The sequence below is a fragment of the Bos taurus genome, chromosome 3 (genome assembly GCF_002263795.3).
Source record: "Bos taurus isolate L1 Dominette 01449 registration number 42190680 breed Hereford chromosome 3, ARS-UCD2.0, whole genome shotgun sequence".
Taxonomy (NCBI): Eukaryota; Metazoa; Chordata; class Mammalia; order Artiodactyla; family Bovidae; genus Bos; species Bos taurus.
The window spans coordinates 23,238,322-23,258,833 of record NC_037330.1 but is presented as its reverse complement, the minus strand read 5'-3'; the positions used below and the strand labels follow the sequence as shown (position 1 = coordinate 23,258,833).

At 39.7% G+C, this 20,512-nt stretch overlaps 1 protein-coding gene across 2 annotated transcripts in view; it reads right to left on the bottom strand.

The window, feature by feature from the left end:
• Window positions 1-20,512, bottom strand: part of NOTCH2 (notch receptor 2) — a 175,284-nt gene that overhangs the window by 112,972 nt on the left and 41,800 nt on the right. The window contains exon 2 of one of the 2 annotated variants that reach the window (XM_002686114.7): window positions 10,186-10,267. The exons of the other annotated variant lie outside the window; for it this stretch is intronic. Within the exon in view, the coding sequence (XP_002686160.3) occupies window positions 10,186-10,267 (82 nt within the window). The remainder of the gene's footprint in view (window positions 1-10,185; window positions 10,268-20,512) is intronic. 2 annotated transcript variants of the gene reach the window in all.

Genomic DNA, 20,512 nt, shown 5'->3' with positions numbered 1-20,512 from the left:
CTCAGCACGAAATAGTGGTAGACACTGCAGTCTCTCCCTTTATGGACTCTGATCCACTGACAAATCACACAAGACTAAAAATGACGTGTGTGTCTGGGAAGAGATGCACCAAATTTAAGCTTGCAGGGAATCAACCACTTAATTAAATTCATGCAGGACCTTTTTCCAGACATAATTTTTATACATCATCTCAACACAGCTTAAGTACCTATCTTACTCATTTCCCCACCTCATAATGCTCTCATTAATTTTTATAAAATTTAAGAAAGAATAGGTGATGTCCCATAATTAGAGAGTATGCTTCTCTAAAAACTAATTATAAACTCTGATTGTCAGTGTCAGCCTTTGCCTAGGAGGAAATGAGTCAACTTTTCATTAGTAATCAAGTTCTGTCCATTTTTTTAAGAGTGACCCAGAAATTCAAGGCCATGAGTTTTAACAATATGAGACAGAGAATGAGACACCACAAATATTACTTACAAATGCAGCTAAGAGGAAAATTAAAGTCAGAAAGGTTCCTGAGGTACTTTTCAGGCTGAGTGTGATTTCAGAAGAGGCAAGTTGCCCAGCAAAATAATTCCTTAAGGAGATGTCTCTGGCTTACACAATAACCACCAGCATTTCAACATTTTAAAGGGACAGGGGGTTAAATGGCCAAGTCACTGCCATGGTCTAGGCAAAGGAATCATAACCACTATTAAATGTTTTCCACACAGAATAGGCATCCCTGGTTTATTCTATATAATTGAGGGTTTGGATGTGTACTATATAATCAGAGGAAACAAGCAGAAAAGGACATGAGCTAATTTGGGGTAACCAGAGATGTGTCTAACAGATGCTTGCTTACTCTGGATCCCTGAAATGAACTGGATCAAGACAATGATATGCTGGACAGAAAAGATCTGAGGTTGGGATGCCTCAGATCAAGAATGCACTATGCCTTATATGAAGACTGATCCTGCTCCTGACATTTCTGTTTTTCCATCACTCCTCCTAACCCTTTTTTTTTTTCTTGCCTCAGAGATTTTGAATTCTGAGTTTCCCTGTAAACAATGTCCACAAGCCTACCTGGCCACTCTGTTCTGGAAGCAGCACAAGACTGAACAGTCAAGGCCAAAAGGCGGAGGGAAGGAGAGATGATTGCTCCCAGCTGCCCCCTCTTCTTTGTCCTTGGCCTCCCCCGTCATCCCTTAATCCAGACAGCCTATCTCAGGCATTCAAGCCAACATGTGCTAAAGGAATGAGTTTTCAAATCAGTTAGCTGTCATTGTGAAACAGATTAAAAATCCACAAGCTAGTTGAGCAAAACCTCACACAAACTGAAGTACAGACAGAGAACACCCACGATGTAAAAAAAAAAAAAAAAAAAAGTTTTAAAACTATGTCATTAAGGAAAAAACTGACAATATTGGTAATGATTATTTCAGTTATAGCCTTTTCTAGTCGCCTCAGTCTCACTACTTCCATCCCTCTGCCTATCCATTTCCTAAGACACAGTCAATATTCTCCGATTTATTCTCAGATTATAAGTGAACCACAAGATATTCTCTGATTTTAGTCTTCCATCCCATAGCAGTTGTTCTCTTGTCTCAATCTCCACAGTTCATATACATACATATATTATATGTATGTATGTATGTGTGTATATATATGTGTATACATATGTATGTGTATGCCTCATCTCCCCAATAAGATGCCAAGACATCAGAGAACTGCCACCATGTCTTATGCAAGAGAAACACAACACTAATTAGCAGACACTCCTGAGGAGGTCTAGATACTTCTGAATAAGAAAGTCAGACAGCACAGGCCTCCTCAGCCTTTATGTTTGATCACCATACCTTGCACAGTGCTTAATCACAGTAGCCAGTTCAATAAACACCAGTTTGATGAAAATTAAACTTTCCTTTGAAGAGGGATATGGACTGAGTGCACCCCTTCAAAATTCTTATATTGAAACCCCCATCCCCAATGTGATGCTATTTGGAGCTGGGGACTTTGGGAAATAACTCAGCAGATGAAGTCAAGAGGGCGGGGTCCTCATGAGGGGATTAGTGCCACCATGTGAGAATATAGTGAGAAGCTGGCTGGCTACAAAGCAGGAAGAAAGTCCTCACAGGGAATTGAGGAAGCCAGCACCTTGATCGTGGACTTCCCAGCCTCCAGAACTATGAGAAATAAATGTCTGTTGGTTAGGCCACCTGGTCTCTGGTAGTCTGTTATATAGCAGCCTGAGTTGACTAAGACAAACAGTGATGACCCTAAAGTGTCTTAGAGTCTGACTTTCAGTGTTGAGGATACAGGGCTATACATATAGTACCTGTTGGAAAGTAGCCTGAATCCACATAGACTCTGTGCCCTAAATGCTACTATTCTACTTTCTCATTAATACCTACTTTCTCCTCAAACTTATGTAAAGAAAAAAAAATGGATATAACATTCCAGTTGGATATGTATCCTCAGTAATGCCACCTGTTATTTAAATAACACCTTTATTAGTCTTTGCTTTCACTTTCTTTCCATAAAGGCCTTTTCATTTGGATCCACGTAGAAGACCGTTTAGGAGAAGAACACTTTAAACAGAAGGTAACTGCATTAATAAGAAAACTGAAGGCATCACTATGAGAGTCAGTAATACATATTCAGACACAGAGGATGAAGTGCTAGTGAAGATTACCGATGATGAGTGAATAAGGTATAGAAAACTTCAGGACGCCCCAGAGAAACTATAAATGACACTGAGATGTAAAACAAAACACAACTAAAAAACTAGGAAAACAAAACACATAATACACATACACACACACACACACTCACACAATGAGGGGATGGGGGTGGAGGAAACACTAAACTCCATTCCTAGCTACAAAATTCCTAGCTCAGGATGCTGAGAAGAAGGCTTAATGAAAAGCTTCATCACGCCCACACATTTAAGCTAGCTTAACAGAGAAAAAAGTACTTGGAAATTTTTAGATAATTACATTTTTATCACATTCTGACTTCCTCAAACCCTTTGTATTCAATCTTGCTAGCCTTGATAAAGACAGATAGCCAAAATTTTAAATGAAGGATTTAATTAAGTTACTCCAGATCATGAAAGAGAAATATTTCTCATTCTGCTTAGTCAAAACAAAAGGGGGATAAAGGAATTACCACATGAAATTAATGGTGCTGACATGCCACAATGGAACAATGAGAAAGAAACTTTACTTAGGATTACGGTTAACCTGTGTTATGGGGACTGTGTTGAAAGAAGCCTAGCTAAACTCCTAACTATTTGTGCCAGGTTTGCAGGCCAAGATTAGTTGGTTTAACTTACTGGCAATGACCCAAGACAGGCAAAAGGATACAAGCAGAGCCTAAGAACCACCTTTTTCTACTTCTCCACCTAACATTGAAGTCTGTAAAGTTTCTAACCTAAAGGATAAAGATCAGTTGAACAGAACATAGGAATTCTGCTGTTTTATATTGATAAGCTATTAATCAATTTTTCATACTTCATGAAAAATTCCTCAGGGACACAACATATTTGTTAAAGGATTTTTTCACGGACAAACATTAATAAGAACAGCTTAGAAATGGTTCTGTTGAAAGATCCAGACTCCAAGTCCTAAACAAAGAAAGCCACACAGGACACACATCTATATGTCTATAACTCACACTGCAAGTATAAGGCTGTGCGTTTAACAGCTTGTGATTCCTGTGATGGCAGCATCATTTATCAGAAGTGGTAGAATTTAACCTGTCTCAATTTCACAGCTGCATAAAATCTGTCTGGACTTGCTCATCTTCCATTAGGAAAAAAGGGAGAAGTTTCAAGGTTTTAATTTTTTCTACTAAAAAGCATGTTAGCACACAATATCCTCTACCCCCACCTTCACTGCTATCTTCTTATATTTCATCTGCATTAACTGCACTGAGCTCCTATGGTCAAGGCCACTTCTCAGAAATGTAGCATTAGCCAAGCCTGGCCCATGTATTCAGCTGGCAAAAAAACTTTGTATGGGTTTTTCCGTAAGATGGTACAGAAAAACCCTAACAAAATTTTGGCCAACCCAATATTATGAGCTACCCAGGCCTACCTATGTCTCTACTTTAAAGGAAACTATATAGAATTTTAATCATAATCCTGATCCGAAAAGCTACCTTTCATGCACTTTCAAATGTTCCACACTGCCTTTTCAGAAGATCCTGTTTAAACTACCACTTTAAAATAGGTAATTTTGTCCCATTTTACTGATAAGCAAACTGAGACTCAGAGAAACAGTACATTTTCAAACAGCACACCTCAGGTCAGATACTTAAAGAGTTATGTGATATTGGGCAAAATATTTAACCTGAGTTTTCATATACTCACTGGTAAAACAGGGATATTAAAATTATCTACCTTACATGAGAAGGCTTCCCAGGTGACTCAGTGGTAAAGAATCCACCTGCCAATGCAGGACACACAGGAGACACAGATTGGATCCCTGGGCCTGGAAGATTCCCTGGAAGATGAAATGGCAACCCACTCCAGTATTCTTGCCTGGAGAATTCCATGGACAGAGAAGACTGGGGGGCTACAGCCCATGGGGTCACAGAGTCAGACACAACTGACCGACTGAGCGTGCTCAACCTTACCTGAGGACTAGAAAAATACACGTAAACAGCTTAATTGAGCACAGAGGCTAGTAAGTAATATTGCTCAATAAATGTTAGCTAGTATAATACTCTTTAACTTGCCAAAGATCTAGTTACTGACAGTACTTGGGGCTCAACTTCACGTCTATCTGACATGAAAACTTGTCCTTTCCATGTCACCAAACAGGGCTCTTTCAAATGTGTTACTTTACTCACCAGTGCCAAACTAACCATACAGGAGCCTAGAGCCAAAAAAAAAAAAAGAAATCAACAGTTCTGATTTCATCTTTTTTTTTAATGTACATATTTTAATCATAATTTTTGCATTAATTTTGAACTATTGCCTTCAAATATTATTTATCAAGATTGAAGGAACCTTGCTGGCAAAACCAGTTTCAGCAGGAAAAGAGAAAGCGATTTAATAGTCGATATTTTTCCCAGTGCCTTTCTTTGATCTGATACTGCCCCTGAACAGCACTGAGTGCACCAGCAAGGTGAGTGAAAGTAGAAAATGTTGAGTCAGGCATGACTTTTGAAAGTGCCTTTCTAGGGCAGTGCCACCACAACACACTGGTGATGCATCCTGTAAGTCAGGCTCGGGAATATTTTGAGTGTCTCTATTCCCGGTTGTTCAGTCATGTCCGACTCTGCAACACCATGGACTGTAGCCCACCAGGTTCCTCTATCCGTGGGATTATCCTGGCAAGAATACTGCAGTGGGTTGCTATTTCCTTCTCTCAAGAGGATGAAGAAGGCAATGGCTCTGGTTTTCTTGGATAGCTTTTGGAGGCCTGGACCACGAACACTACTTCCTAATCCTGGCAAGGAAAACTGTTAGTTGTTTAAGTTTAATGTTTCTTAGCATTAATAGATAAATTTTAGGTGAAATGTGACAGTTATGTTTTATAACATTTTTTATTTATAATAATCTACTTTAAAATGTTTCTACTTAGATACTTTGGCAAAAAGTAGAGATTCTCAAAAGGAATCAACCATTCACAGAAGCTATATAACTCATGGTGACTTTCTATTGTTTCACAAATACTGTGCTAGTTACCTCTTAAGCAGTATGTAGAAAAGTTTGAAAAACTCTTAAAATTTTATTTTATACTGTTAAAAATAATGGTAGAGTTGTTGTTCAGTGGCTAAGTTGTGTCTGACATTTTGCAACCCCATGGAGTCCAGCAAGCCAGGGTCCCCTGTCCTTCACTATCTCCCAGAGTTTACTCAGATTCATGTCAATTGAGTCAGTAATGCTATGTAACCATCTCATCCTCTGCTGCCCCCTTCAATCTTTCCCAGCATCAGGGTCTTTTCCAGTGAGTAAGTACTAAAGTGGCCAAAGTATTGAAGCTTTAGCTTCAGCATCAGTCCTTCCAATGAAGTAATGGCAGAGTAACTTAGATCAACTCTCTCATTTATAATTATTATAAACTTCAGACAAAATGTTAAAAGGTACCAGAGAGCAATCAAAGCAGGCAGAAACTAGAAGGGATATGAGCCTCAAAGGAAAAAACAAACTACATATATGAAACCTACACGTATATACCTTTTTCCCTGAAGGTATTCCCTAGTTCATGAAGCACAAGTGAATGGAAGTCCGATAAGAGCTAAGGAGTCAAAGGTATCTGGAACTGTCAAAATTCCTCTGAAAACTGAGGAAGAGAAATTCTGGACCAGACAGAACCAGTTTTGTAACCAGACATGTTAAAAAACATGTCATGTAACTCCACAAAATGATATGAGAAACACAACAGAAAGCAAGAGCCGGAAGGCTGAAAAGCTGAGCACGGTTTCGGGGAGTCAGAGGTTTGAATTCAAGTGCTACCAAATTAGAGGGGCTTGAGATATACCCCAGTATGTGGTAAACACCTCATGCTTTCCAATGAATTCACTGAAGGGTCATACCTTGGAAATAAGGACTGTATCCAGACTCCAAGTCTTGACTAAGACACACCATCAGACTAAGAGCAAAACAGACCCACCATACCAGAACCTAAATACAAGCCTCCATAGCATCAAGCTGATCTTCCAGTAACATTCTCTAGAAGATAAATTTTAAAACACATCACTTGCAATGTCCAAAAATCAATAAAAACTACCATAAACATGAAGTAAAGGGAAATTGAAAGAGCTATTGATGGAAACACACCCAAAGACAACCCATATGTTAAAAACTGGCGGACAAGGACTTTAAATAACTATACTGTGTCCCTAAAAATACACATTTTGTGAATTTTGCAAATTGTAACCTCACCCACCCCCAACACTCTAGTGAACTTGAGTTGCCCATGAGTTTTAATCAAAGTGGGATTTGGAATGGTTTATATTTGAAAGCCTGAGAAAACAACTTGAAAGTGATTAATGACAGCCAAACTTAATTATATATTTACACCTCCCAGTAGGACAGGGAGAGAATGAAATGTCTTACTTCTGTGTAGTGAGAGGGCTTTATTAAGAGCTGACAACAACTATTTAGGAGCAATAATTGAGTTTTATGCAAGATTACACAGGTTCTTCTTGTCTAGCTCCCAATCTAATCACAGACTGATAGAATACTTAACAGTTAGAAAAAAACAGTTGACCTGTATACAAAACTAACCTTTAAAAGTACTTGTCCTCATCTGTCAGTGTGATCTTATCAAGGATTTCTATAATTTCCATAAACAACCATTATAATTTAGCTAAGTCAATAACATTACGCTCTTTAAAGAGATAGTCAGTTGCCTTCTGCTTTAAAACATTTTCCATTAACTCCCACCCACCCACTCACCCCAGTAAAAGAAATTTGGCCTCAGCTCTCTTTCCTTAATCCACTAAGCAATCTCATGAATAAAAAGACAGTCATTAAGTCCTGAATATCTGATGATGTGATTTTTGTAAATCTTCTAAGTGTTCTAATATTCATATACCATTTTGTGAAAATAATATTTACTGAGCAAGCTGGAGTAACTTCTTTCCCTAGGGAAAAAAAATAAAGGTGGTAAAGATATACTGAAAGGCCTGCTAAGTAAATGTTATTTTTACTTAAATTTTGCTTGCATTCTGTGGATGTTGGCAGGCATGCCACTGTAGGATGAGTGACCTGGCATCCCTGATACTGTTCTTGCATTCCTGTGTCCACTTATGTTGATTCTTCTACTCCTGAAGATGCTAATATTACTTTTACTGAAGTAGAGAAACAATCACTTTTTACAAGCTTTGTTATCCACACTGGTCTCCCCAGAAGATGGCCTTGCCCAGTTTTCCCCTTATTCTGCTTTTCACTAGAAGGTTGTTTCCCTCACAACAGGATTGGAAGTCATTTAAGGGATGTCTAGGACTATATCTAGGACTATATCCATAAGCAATCCACTCCATCAATAATTAACAAGTATTCAGCAACAGAATTCTGGCAGCTCCATTTTTGTCCATCACAAAGTGAGTCCCCTGTTTCCTAGCAATGCTTCTTCCGAAAACTGGGGGCAACTTTGTCTCTCTCACCTTGGTTGGAGAGCCTGAGACTCAGATCTATTTTCTCTCCCAAAATGACCCTTAGTGTCCATTCCTGGTATGTGCTCAGAGTTTAGTCTCCTCTAGAATCTTCTCTCCCCATGTCAGACCACAAATATGTAGGCTAACACTTGGAACGTATTTTAAATTCTCCCTACATAAGTCACCAAGTTGAATTATCTCTAAATAGAACTAAATTGCTTCTCTGTATGGTACCGACATCCTGAACGCTACATGAAGCAAACAAAATTCTCAGAGGAAAAGTCCAGTCTCTACTTATTTAAGACAAATAGATTTAAAAACATGTGAGATGTTAACTACCACAAGATAGCTAAATAATAGAATGAAGCAAGTAACTAAGACACCAGATGCCAAAAACAGACTAAACAAGATTTCAGTGGCCAATTCTAACGTATTAAGTTCTTTTCCTTATTATCTCCAGTTGTGTTTCCATTCTTAGAGGAGACTACATCACATGTTTTTGGTTGGATTTTTTTCCCAGCTAGAAAAACTAAGTGAACAGCCTATAATCAGCTACATAAAAAATTTCACTTCCAATGTTATCTTTATTCCAATCCAAATAACCTATTGTTAAGCTTCACTGTCATCACAGCTTAAAATATTTTCACTTTGGTGAAGAAAATTTTTTCTGACTTGGAAAAATTCTTGTTCATAACATTAAAGAACTTAAATCCTGGTGTCAGAATAGACTTCATTTTAACAAATGTAATTATTACAGTTAAGTTATTCAGCTAAATATCCAGAAAAGAAACAAAACTATGTTGGATAAAATCACTTAAAATGCTTATCAAGCACATACTTCTACCAAAGTAAAGAACAAATACACCCCCAAAAAAGTATTAAAGAAGATCAATGTCATATTACCAAATCTTATTTTCTATTAAAGAAATAGAATGGATACATGTTCCTATCAAAAATTTTCAATTGAGGTAGAAGCGGGGGAAATTATCCATAGGAAATCTAGAGAAGCAATTTAAAAGATTACCTCACAGGCTTCCTCAAACAAAAAGTATGGCTACACTTCATAATCAAACAGGAAGAAAAGAAACACTCTTGAGAACTAGCCTATACTCCCTAGTCCTATTCCTCATCCTAATTCATCTCTAGTGTGGCTAGTGTGTGCATGCTCAGCTATGTCTGACTCTTTGCAACCCCAAGAACTGTAGCCCGCTAGGCTACTCTGTCCATGGAATCTTCCAGGCAAGAAATACTGCAGTGGGCTGCCATTTCCTAACTCTAACCCTTATTCTTTTAAATCCATATAATGATCTTCACCCACAGCCCCTGCTCCCTACTCCATCCCTACAGGCATGTGTGTATTTTCTTCTCTCACAGACTCTCCTTCAGAATTGGATATTTTACATTAGGAAAAAAAAAGTGTTACATGGCTATAATATTTACCTATGGTAGGCAGAATTAAAGTTAACGTGCATTTGGTCTAACTTAAAAACAAGATCAGAGCTAACACATTGAGAATCGATTCTAATCTGAAAACTGAAATTTTCTTAACTGAAAGATTTCTTAACGATTAAACTGAAAAATGTTAAAGAATATACTCTCTGGGCTTCCCTGATGGTTCAGTGGGTAAAGAATCTGCCTGCAATGCAAGAGACACAGGAGACATGGGTTTGGATCCTTGGGTCAGGAAGATCCCCTGGAGGAGGAAAAGGCAACCCACTCCAGTACTCTTGCCTGGAAAATCCCATGGACAGAGGGGCTTGGTGGGCTACAGTCCAAAGGGTCACAAAGAGTCAGACATGACTAAGCAACTAAGCACACATACACACACACAAGCTACTCACTGAAAGCCTTTATCATGATGAAAAAGATAAGGGTAAGACAGTAAGTTCTTATTAACCATTTATCTGACATCCAAATCCTCATCTTCCAAAAAACTACATCAGGAAAGTTAGTGAACCAGTAACATTTCACAGAAGTATTAAGTATAGGATAGTAGAGCCAAATTTTACCCAATTTCCTACTGAGGAAAAATAAGATATATGAAAATGAAAAAAAAAAAAAAAGAGAGAGAGAGAGAGAGAAACTTACTTGCAGTATCCTGTACCGTTGTGGTAGGTAACACATATTCCTTCATTTACACAAGGCTCATAGCCATCCCGACATTGCAATGCTAAAAATAAAAACAAATGCACATTAGAAATAAGTCACTAATCATAACCCTTAGACATTAAAGAAACATCCAATTCAGGGCATCTTTTTATCTTTTGGCTTCTGGGGTCATAGAAGTACAAAAGCTCATCCCAAGAGTCTCTTCCCATAGTAACTGCTCTGTGGTCCTGAATGGCATTCTTAATTCTCTGTACTTCTATCTCTCTGGCTGCTACATCCCTTTCCCAACGATACTAAGAGAATTAAAGTTATGCTATCCAATCCATGATATACTACAAGCATCTTGGGATTTGGATACTTCAGATAAACAATGTAAGGATTCATCGATGAAAATTCAGGAAGATCGTAGATACTAGGTCACCATGATATCAATGAATTACTTAAGGCTTCACGTGAAATTTCAAAACAGGCCATTTCAAGAAGTAACCAGAAACATCAATAATATTCATTCAATAAACTATATTTGAGAGCCTAAGGTGCAATGCCAGAGACCTGAGTTCAATTCCTGGGTCAGGAAGATTCCCTGGAGAAGGAAATAGCAATCCACTCCAGGATTCTTGCCTGGAAAATCCCATGGACAGAGGAGCCTGGCAGGCTACAGTCCATGGGGTCGCAAGAGTCGGACACGACTTAGCGACTAAACCACCACCACCAATATGTAGCAGATGCTGTATTAGGATCCAGAAGAAAAGGCGGAAATAGAAAACACAGAGAAATAAATAAAACATAATCTCTAACTAACTTCAAGGGGCTCACACCAAGATGGGAAGCAGACCATGAATAGAGCTTGTAGAGGAGGGAGGATATCAAGGTAAAGAAAATGAATTATATATATATATCAATAAGATAATAATTCTCAAATTCTTGAATCCTCATTCCCGTAGTAAAAAGGCACTTCGCCATCCTAATTCCCTCCCAAAAGAGACTGCTCAGAAATAAACAGCAATAGTAGAAACTTCAACTGAGTTCAGCTGAAAGAGGAGGAAGTCTACCCAAAGGCTGCCATTTGTTTGCTGGATAGTTACAATACCTTGATCGTTTAGCTTTTAGAGTTAGAATTTTCATCACCAAAATGCTTATCAAGAATCCTAGTAACAGAAAGGCAAGACAGAAAGAAACCTTGTCAAACAATAAAAACCAAAATGGAAATCCATGAAACATTTTCTGGAAGATTATGAAGATATTCATCTCCTAGGATGGTTCATGTAAAAATACCTGAAAGCAAAATCGAGAAGGCCCTGGTTTTGAGTTTCCTCTGTGCATATCACTCTATGAATAGAGTGTACATATCACTCTGTGAATAAATTACAACATCAGAGGCTCTAGGTCTGCCCTTCTGGGGGATACTAGCTTCTTCTCACAGCAGGGCCCATGCACAAGCTAGATATCAGAACAACTCCTCTACTAACAATTACTGCATGAGAACCCTTTGCTTGCCCACTACTGTTATCAACATCAAACTGATGAAAGTTTATAAAAATCTCATCTGTTAAGATAATAATATTTTTTAAAACAAGTAACAATAGTTAACACACAACAATACTGTTTAAAGCACTTACACAGACTAATTAAATCTTCCCCACAACCCTATGAAGTAGTTATTTCATTAAACTCATTTCCACAGAAAGCATAAGTGACCTACCTATTGTCACAACCGTGAGTTAAAGAGCCAGGATTTGAACCTAGGGAGTCTGGGTCTCATGAGAGAGTCCGTCCTCTGAACACAGTAATATGCTGCTCCCCACTATGACATTTTTCTTCTCAAGTTGGGCAGAATAGGTATTATTACACCCACATATTGGAAAGTGAAGGCCAAGGAGATTAAGAGACCACCTCATGGGGCATTCCACCCTAGCACTAGCTATGACACTGCAGGGCTTTACTGAATCCAGCCCCATCTCCGTGACAGCTGTTGGGATCACACAAGCAGTCACTAGGTTGTAGTCCGAACAGGCATATGCAGGAACAGGGTCATCTTGTTGTCCATATCCCACTTCCCTGTAGGGCTCAAATGCTCACTCTTCCCACACTGATAAGCCCAATGCAACAACTATAATTAAAACAGTTAATGTCAGGTTATTTCCTCCATACCAAAGTTCTCAAACTGATTTTTTTATTCTCTTTAGACACTTTTATTAGTTTCAATGAGAACTTCCTGACTTTTTTTTCTATTTGCTTTTTTCTTTAAAAAAAAAAAAAAAAGGCAACCTCACAGTAGGAAAGGAATGTCCTGTAGGCACAGAGCAAGCCAAGCTCTGTCCTCCCCCTGCAGGAATTCTGGTGCAGTAGAGGGAGTCAGAAGTCCTGAAACCCTGTCCTGACCACAAATGAACTGCACCCCTGCAAGAAAAGCAGAATCTCATGGGGGATCAATTTCCCAACCTGTAAACCAAATGGGGGTGAACGAAATGCTCCTGGAGGGCCCCCTGTGATCCAACAGTGACAGCTCCCTTATTAACAGAACATGAATGCCATGCTTGGTGCCTAGAGAGATTTATCCAAAGGATATAAGAAGCCAGCCACCTGTGACTCAGAAAGCCATGGATGCAAAGAAAGAAAAAAAAAAAAAAATCAGTCTGTTCCTATTAAGTGTCCTGGCAAATCATTACACTGACAGGTTCAGAGAAATATAAACAACCTAAAGTCAATATGTGGCAATCAATATAGAAAATAACTTTATAGCCTAGTCTCAGTGAACCAATCAAATTCAGTGACCAAAAAGGAGGTGGGCTTACAAGGCTAATAATTAATGCTATGTGACTGATCTGCAGGATCATGCTACCTTGAACTTTTAACATTTACTAAGTCACAGTTCTCAAACTTTAGTGTGTATCAGAATCATCTGAAGGGCTTGCTAAAACACAAACTGCCCAACTTCATTCCCACAGTTTGTGAGGGAATCAGTCTAAAGTGGGTCTGGGAATTTGCGTTCCTAACAAATTCCCAGGTGATGCTAATTCTGCTAATTTGAGGAACCACATTTGGAGACAACAGCTGTATTAAAGCATGATAGTCCACTTTAAGGAATTACCTAAGAATGTATAATACATTGGAAGTCTTGGATGATATATACTGCCTGAATGAATGAACAACCAATAAAAAAAGTAAAATTTGGACACTACTTTGTTCAGGGGCTATTTCTAAAAGAATACTGTAATTATTTGTCATAAAAACAGAAGGTAAAACTTTGATAACTCAAAACCATGATGATGAGATTGAGAAAGACCTCATTTCAAAATTCAATTTACTTTCTCCCATGTAAAACAATTAAACTTCATAAAATTTAAGTAGCTTTATATCTGTAGAGTAGAAAGTGAAATGTTCAATCATTCTAACCAAAGAAATCACGCTTAAAGTGTTCTTTTAAGAGATTCAGAGAAACTAGTCACTCACAAAAGGAGTAACTTTTTCCAGAATTTTCATCTTAAGCTACAGTTCAGTTCAGTCGCTCAGTCGTATCCGACTCTTTGCGACCCCATGAATCACAGCACACCAGACCTCCTTGTCCATCACCAACTCCCGGAGATCACCCAAACCCATGTCCATCGAGTCGGTGATGCCATCCAGCCATCTCATCCTCTGTCGTACCCTTCTCCTCCTGCCCCCAATCCCTCCCAGAATCAGGGTCTTTTCCAATGAGTCAACTCTTCACATGAGGTGGCCAAAGTATTGGAGTTTCAACTTTAGCATCAGTCCTCCCAATGAACACCCAGGACTGATCTCCTTTAGAATGGACTGGTTGGATCTCCTTGCAGTCCAAGGGACTCTCAAGAGTCTTCTCCAACACCACAGTTCAAAAGCATCAATTCTTCAGCGCTCAGCTTTCTTCACAGTCCAACTCTCACATCCATACATGACCCCTGGAAAAACCATAGCCTTGACTAGATGGACCTTTGTTGGCAAAGTAACGTCTCTGCTTTTCAATATGCTATCTAGGTTGGTCATAACTTTCTTTCCGTGAAGTAAGCATCTTTTAATTTCATGGCTGCAGTCACCATCTGCAGTGATTTTGGAGCCCAAAAAAATAAAGTCTGACACTGTTTCCACTGTTTCCCCATCTATTTCCCACGAAGTGATGGGACCGGATGCCATGATCTTCGTTTTCTGAATGTTGAGCTTTAAGCCAACTTTTTCACTCTCCACTTTCACTTTCATCAAGAGGCTTTTGACTTCCTCTTCACTTTCTGCCATAAGGGTGGTGTCATCTGCATATCTGAGGTTATTGATATTTCTCCTGGCAATCTTGATTCCAGCTTGTGCTTCATCCAGCCCAGTGTTTCTCATGATGTACTCTGCATATAAGTTAAATAAGCAGGGTGATAGTATACAGCCTTGATGTACTCCTTTTCCTATTTGGAACCAGTCTGTGTTCCATGTCCAGTTCTAACTGTTGCTTCCTGACCTGCAGACAAATTTCTCAAGAGGCAGATTAGGTGGTCTGGTATTCCCATCTCTTTCAGAATTTTCCACAGTTTACTGTGATCCACACAGTCAAAGGCTTTGGCACAGTCAATAAAGCAGAAATAGATGTTTTTCTGGAACTCTCTTGCTTTTTCCATGATCCAGAGGATGTTGGCAATTTGATCTCTGGTTCCTCTGCCTTTTCTAAAACCAGCTTAAACATCTGGAAGTTCACGGTTCACATATTGCTGAAGCCTGGCTTGGAGAATTTTGAGCATTACTTTACTAGAATGTGAGATGAGTGCAATTGTGCGGTAGTTTGAGCATTCTTTGGCATTGCCTTTCTTTGGGACTGGAATGAAAACTGACCTTTTCCAGTCCTGTGGCCACTGCTGAGTTTTCCAAATTTGCTGGCATATTGAGTGCAGCACTTTCACAGCATCATCTCTCAGGATTTGGAATAGCTCAACTGGAATTCTATCACCTCCACTAGCTTTGTTCGTAGTGATGCTTTCTAAGGCCCACTTGACTTCACATTCCAGGATGTCTGGCTCTAGGTCAGTGATCACACCATCGTGATTATCTGGGTCGTGAAGATCTTTTTTGTACAGTTCTTCTGTGTATTCTTGCCATCTCTTCTTAATATCTTCTGCTTCTCTTAGGTCCATACCATTTCTGTCCTTTATCAAGCCCATCTTTGCATGAAATGTTCCCTTGGTATCTCTGATTTTCTTGAAGAGAACTCTAGTCTTTCCCATTCTATTGTAGGTCTTCATAGAACTGTTCAACTTCAGCTTCTTCAGTGTTACTGGTTGGGGCTGCTTGATAAATATCAATCTCATATACTGTGTATCTGTATTTGCATGCCCCTGCCGAAATGGCAACCCACTCCAGTGTTCTTGCCTGGAGAATCCCAGGGGCAGGGGAGCCTGGTGGGCTGCCGTCTATGGGGTCGCACCGAGTCGGACACGACTGAAGTGACTTAGCAGCAGCAGCCCCACAAAAGGGCAAAAACAAAAAGCAGCAGTAGATTCCAATTTCATCACTGCATCACTTGGCAATGTGACACAACATCTAGATGCTGAATTTCACACATTTTCTTTTTTTTTTTTAATTTTGTGGCTCTTGGGCTTTTCTCTAGTTGCAATGCAAGGGCTTAGTCCTCAGCCCTGCTGCATGTGGGATCTTAGTACGCTGACCAGGGATCGAACTGACATCCCCCACATTGGAAGGTGGATTATCAACCAGTGAACCACCAGGGAAGTCCCCACATTTTCTGTGTATTTGGGGACTGCTGCTGCTGCTGCTAAGTTGCTTCAGTCGTGTCTGACTCTGTGCAACCCCATAGACGGCAGCCCACCAGACTCCCCCGTCCCTGGGATTCTCCAGGCAAGAACACTGGAGTGGGTTGCCATTGCCTTCTCCAGTGCGTGAAAGTGAAAGGTGAAAGTGAAGTCGCTCAGTCGTATCCGACTCTTAGCAACCCCATGGACTGCAGCCTACCAGGCTCCTCCCCCAATTTGGGGACTAGTTTTCCAATATTCAGAAACACACAGAGGGAATTTCCTGGAGGTCCAGTGGTTAGGACTCTGCACTTTCACCACCCAGGGCATGGGTTCAATCCCTGGTCAGGGAACTAAGATCCCGAAAGCCACAAAAGCAAAAAGAAAAGGAAAGAAAGGAAGGAAGGAAGGAAGAATGAAGAAACAAACATACTTACAGTGTATCTAATGTGAGATACAGGCCATGGTGTCAGAAAAATCATGTTTTATTAGTCCCTGTCCACGTGAACCTTATTTCTACTAGGCAAAGACATAATAAATGAATAAATCAAGTTAACTCACAGTAGTAAGTGATAGATTCTACTGGAAGTAGAACCCAGTTCTGGAATACAACATAACCAGGAAGGCCAGAGGTATAGGGACCTACTTTAGATACGGTGACTAGGCAAGGCCTCTCTCAGGTGGTAAGAACAAGTATCATGATGATATGGGGGGAAAGTGATCCCAAAAAGCAAAGTATAAAAGCCCAAAGATGGAATGAGACTGGTATTCCATGTTTGCATGGCTAGAAATTATTAAACAAAGGGGAGACTAACAGGAGATAGCAAGGAAGATAGGCAGGGGTTAGACTACAGCTTCTACTTTAGGGGTAAGCACAGACTACTGGGCTGCCCTAAGCAAGGAAAATAATACAGCCAGATCTGTGTTTGAAAAACTCAGGACCATTCAACGCTCCAGAGTAATGAAGGTTTTTTTTTTTTCCCCTTTCTGATATAAGCTTATGCAAGGTACTCCTTTTTAGACTAGGCTGAAGCTACCCATTTTCTCAGCTCCCCCCAGATGGTAAGGATTTTATTTTAATCACCTCTAACCTCCCAGAAGTATCACTTGCAACGTGTCCTTCCACCACTTGCCCATCTACATATAGTGGCTTTCAGTTCTTATTCAATTCTCAGAAGTTATTCTCAGCTTGGCTTCAGAAGAACCAGCTGAAAGGTTGGTGCAGTTCCTTGGGTGGATACAGTGCCAAGCCTGGCACTTTTTCTTCCAGGGACAAGTCACTTCTTCATTCTTCCAGTCTAAGCCTTCACCTGTGCCTTCAAGATCACAGCCCACAGTGGGTCCAACGTTACCAGGAACCGCTTTGAATGCAGACTTTAGCTCAAATAGATTACCACAAACTCAGTTCCTTGCCTCCACTAGTATTTCAGCTTCTTCTGATTGCTACTTCCCCTTTAGTATCTAAATTCTGCTCCTTCCTCCCAGCCCAGCTCGCCTCCTGCCTGGCCCAGAAAGCTTCCCCTGGACAGTTCTGTCCTCTCAGGCCAACCCCTACTCTTGTAACACTAATAACTCACGAATAAATGCTAAAAAGTTTAGCATTTAATTCTGTACTATCTTCTAACTCTCTCAGCTTTCACACTTCTAAGTTCCTAGAGGATAGAAACTACTTCTCTTCTGTATAATTGAGGCAATCCAGTTCAGTGATTGAAGCAAAAATGCTGCAATCAGGATCTCAGCTGGAATTCTAGCTCCCCATTTACTATCTCTTATCCTCTTTGTGTTTTCATTTCTTACCAGAGCCCTGATAAGAATTAACTGAATTAATACATTTAAAGAGCCTAGAACAATGTCTTATACATCGTAAGAACTCAAAAAAGGATTGCTCACATAGGAGGAGTCCTGCAATGCAGGGAGACCCAAGTTTGATTCCTGGGTAGGGAAGATCCCCTGGAGAAGGGATAGGTTACCCACTCCAGTATTGTTGGGCTTTCCTTGTGGCTCAGCTGGTAAAGAATCTGCCTGCAATGTGGGAGACCTGGGTTCAATACCTAGGTTGGGAAGATCCCCTGGAGAAGGGAAAGGCTACCCGCTCCAGTATTCTAGCCTGGAGAATTCCATGGACTGTATAGTCCGTGGGGTGGCAAGGAGCGACTTTCACTTCACTTACTTTCACATAGTAGGTACTTAAATTCTTTATAAATTGATTTCATGATAAACGGTGGCTTTAAAGGAACTTCTTGTATCAATCAGACCCCACTTTAAACAAACTGAGAAATAAGAGTCCTAAGAAATTTAGGTCATACTATAAATAAATGGAATAAATTCTTCCCAGCTGTCACCAACAAAGGTCTAATAAAAGAGATACTAAACTACTATCTAAAAAAAAAAAATCTCATTGCTTTGAAAAAAAAAAAGTATAGCACTGCAAGCATAAGGAGAAGTGATTCATGAAAGGTAAATTACCACTATATATGAGCAAAAATGTCATTCAGTTTTAATATGGTGCTTTTAATATTTGTTAAACAACTACTCTTGAGCACGGCCCATTACTAATCATTGCAAGAAAGTCAAATGGAGAAAAAAAAACAATTCCTATCCTCACGGCCCATACAGTCTAGGGAAGTTAGGAGTAGGGACAGACAGAATATGACCTGCCCAAATGACTCTAAGATAAATAGGAATGAAATAAAAATTGCTTTTATTGTATACCTTTGGCAGGCCTTCTCTCAATATCAATTTCAGAATCATTCCAGAAAGAACCTTTAGGAAATACAACACAAACCTTTGTTGTTTAAGTATAACTCAGTCCAGACAAGGTTCTAGTATTTATTCATGTTTATCAGCCTCACTTGTATATAAATACAGCAAACAACAGAATAAACTGTCATTGATTTTAACCAGTTCCAGTGACTCAGGAATTTACCCATTTAGGGATAGACCTCAGGTATCCAACTTACTGGAATCGTCCTTAAAAATTTCTCTAGGCACTTACTTAAGTTTTCCCAAGGCTTTTCAGTATCATGTCAGGTAGGTATCACTGGTCTAAAAGCCTCCCTTTGTTTTCGGAATCTCTAACATGAGTAATTAAGTCTGCACCCCAGCCAGTGTAATCTGAGCAGCCTTCAAATGTGTTTCATTTGTTGCATTAACATGTAATCGCTTTAAATTGGCATTACTTGCTGCTTTGTAGCCTCTTCAAATAAGCCTCTGTCTGTTGTCTGTCTCACATGATTTTTTATTTCTCCATATCCTGCTCCCTCTGTCTGCAGGATGGTATCTATTTGTGCTTTTATATCCACAGATGACTCAAAAGATATTTTAGTGCCTTGAATGGCTGGGGTTCCTAAAATATGTGAAGAGGAGGTATAGAGGGCCCTTTTAATTTTCTTTTCAACATTTATGCAAATTTCAAGTGGCAGCATTTGAGAAAGACCAAGTCTGAGCTTACGCCCTAGGACCTTGGCTGTGGCTGGCTGCTATTGCTTCAGGCACATGGTGTCTGGAAGAGGCTCAGTAAAATGAACAAAGCAAAGTTTTCTAAAATGACTGCTTGCATTATTACCAAAAATAGGAGAATTGAAGGCAGACAGGGAGACATCAGGGATTTGCAGTAAGTCTCACAGCACCCTGCAATTTTAAACAACAAAGCTTTCACTAAATTTTTCATTCCATTTTTTTGGGATCAAGCCATAAAAAAAAAAAATCAAAACAAACAGAAGAAGTGCAGAAGCTTCAAATCCCAAGTAGTACATTTAAATAAAAACAAAGTGGAGAAACATCTGTCTTCCTCTTTGAAATCTGCCTTGATAAAAAGGCACGTAAATGCAACAAGAGAGATACTAATTTTATTTCCCTGATAGCATTTTGAGGATTTCTATGCCCCTTACAAGTATTATCTAATGGGACATTTGTTTTCTACATAAGAGATACTGATACCAGATCCACAGAAATTGACTTAAGATATAAGATTCATAGCAAAATATTTCCACTTTTTAAAAACTGGTATGCCTTGATCCTAAAGGAAATCAACCCTGAATATTCACTAGAAGGACAGATGCTGAAGCTGAAGCTCCAATACTCTGCAAAAGTACTGACTTAGCGATGCAACAGACACCTGATGCAAAGAACTGACTTACTGGGAAAGACCCAGACGTTGGGAAAGACTGAAGGCAGGAAAAGAAGGGGACGACAGAGGATGAAATGGTTGGATGGCATCACCCACTCGATGGACATGAGTTTGAGCCAGCTCTGGGAATTGATGATGGACAGGGAAGCCTGGCATGCTACAGTCCATGGGGTTGCAAAGAGTTGGACACAACTGAGGGACTGAACTGAACTGATGCTTTGATTTGACTTCCTAGGTGGCACAGTGGTAAAGAATCTGCCTGCCAATGCAGGAGACACAAGAGACTACTGGTTCAATTCCTGGGTCAGGGAGATCCCTTGGAGTAGGAAATGGCAACCTGCTCTAGTATTCTTGTCTGGAAAATTCCATGGATAGAGGAGCCCAGTGGTCCATGGGGTCACAAAGAGTGAGACACAACTGAGCACATGCATAT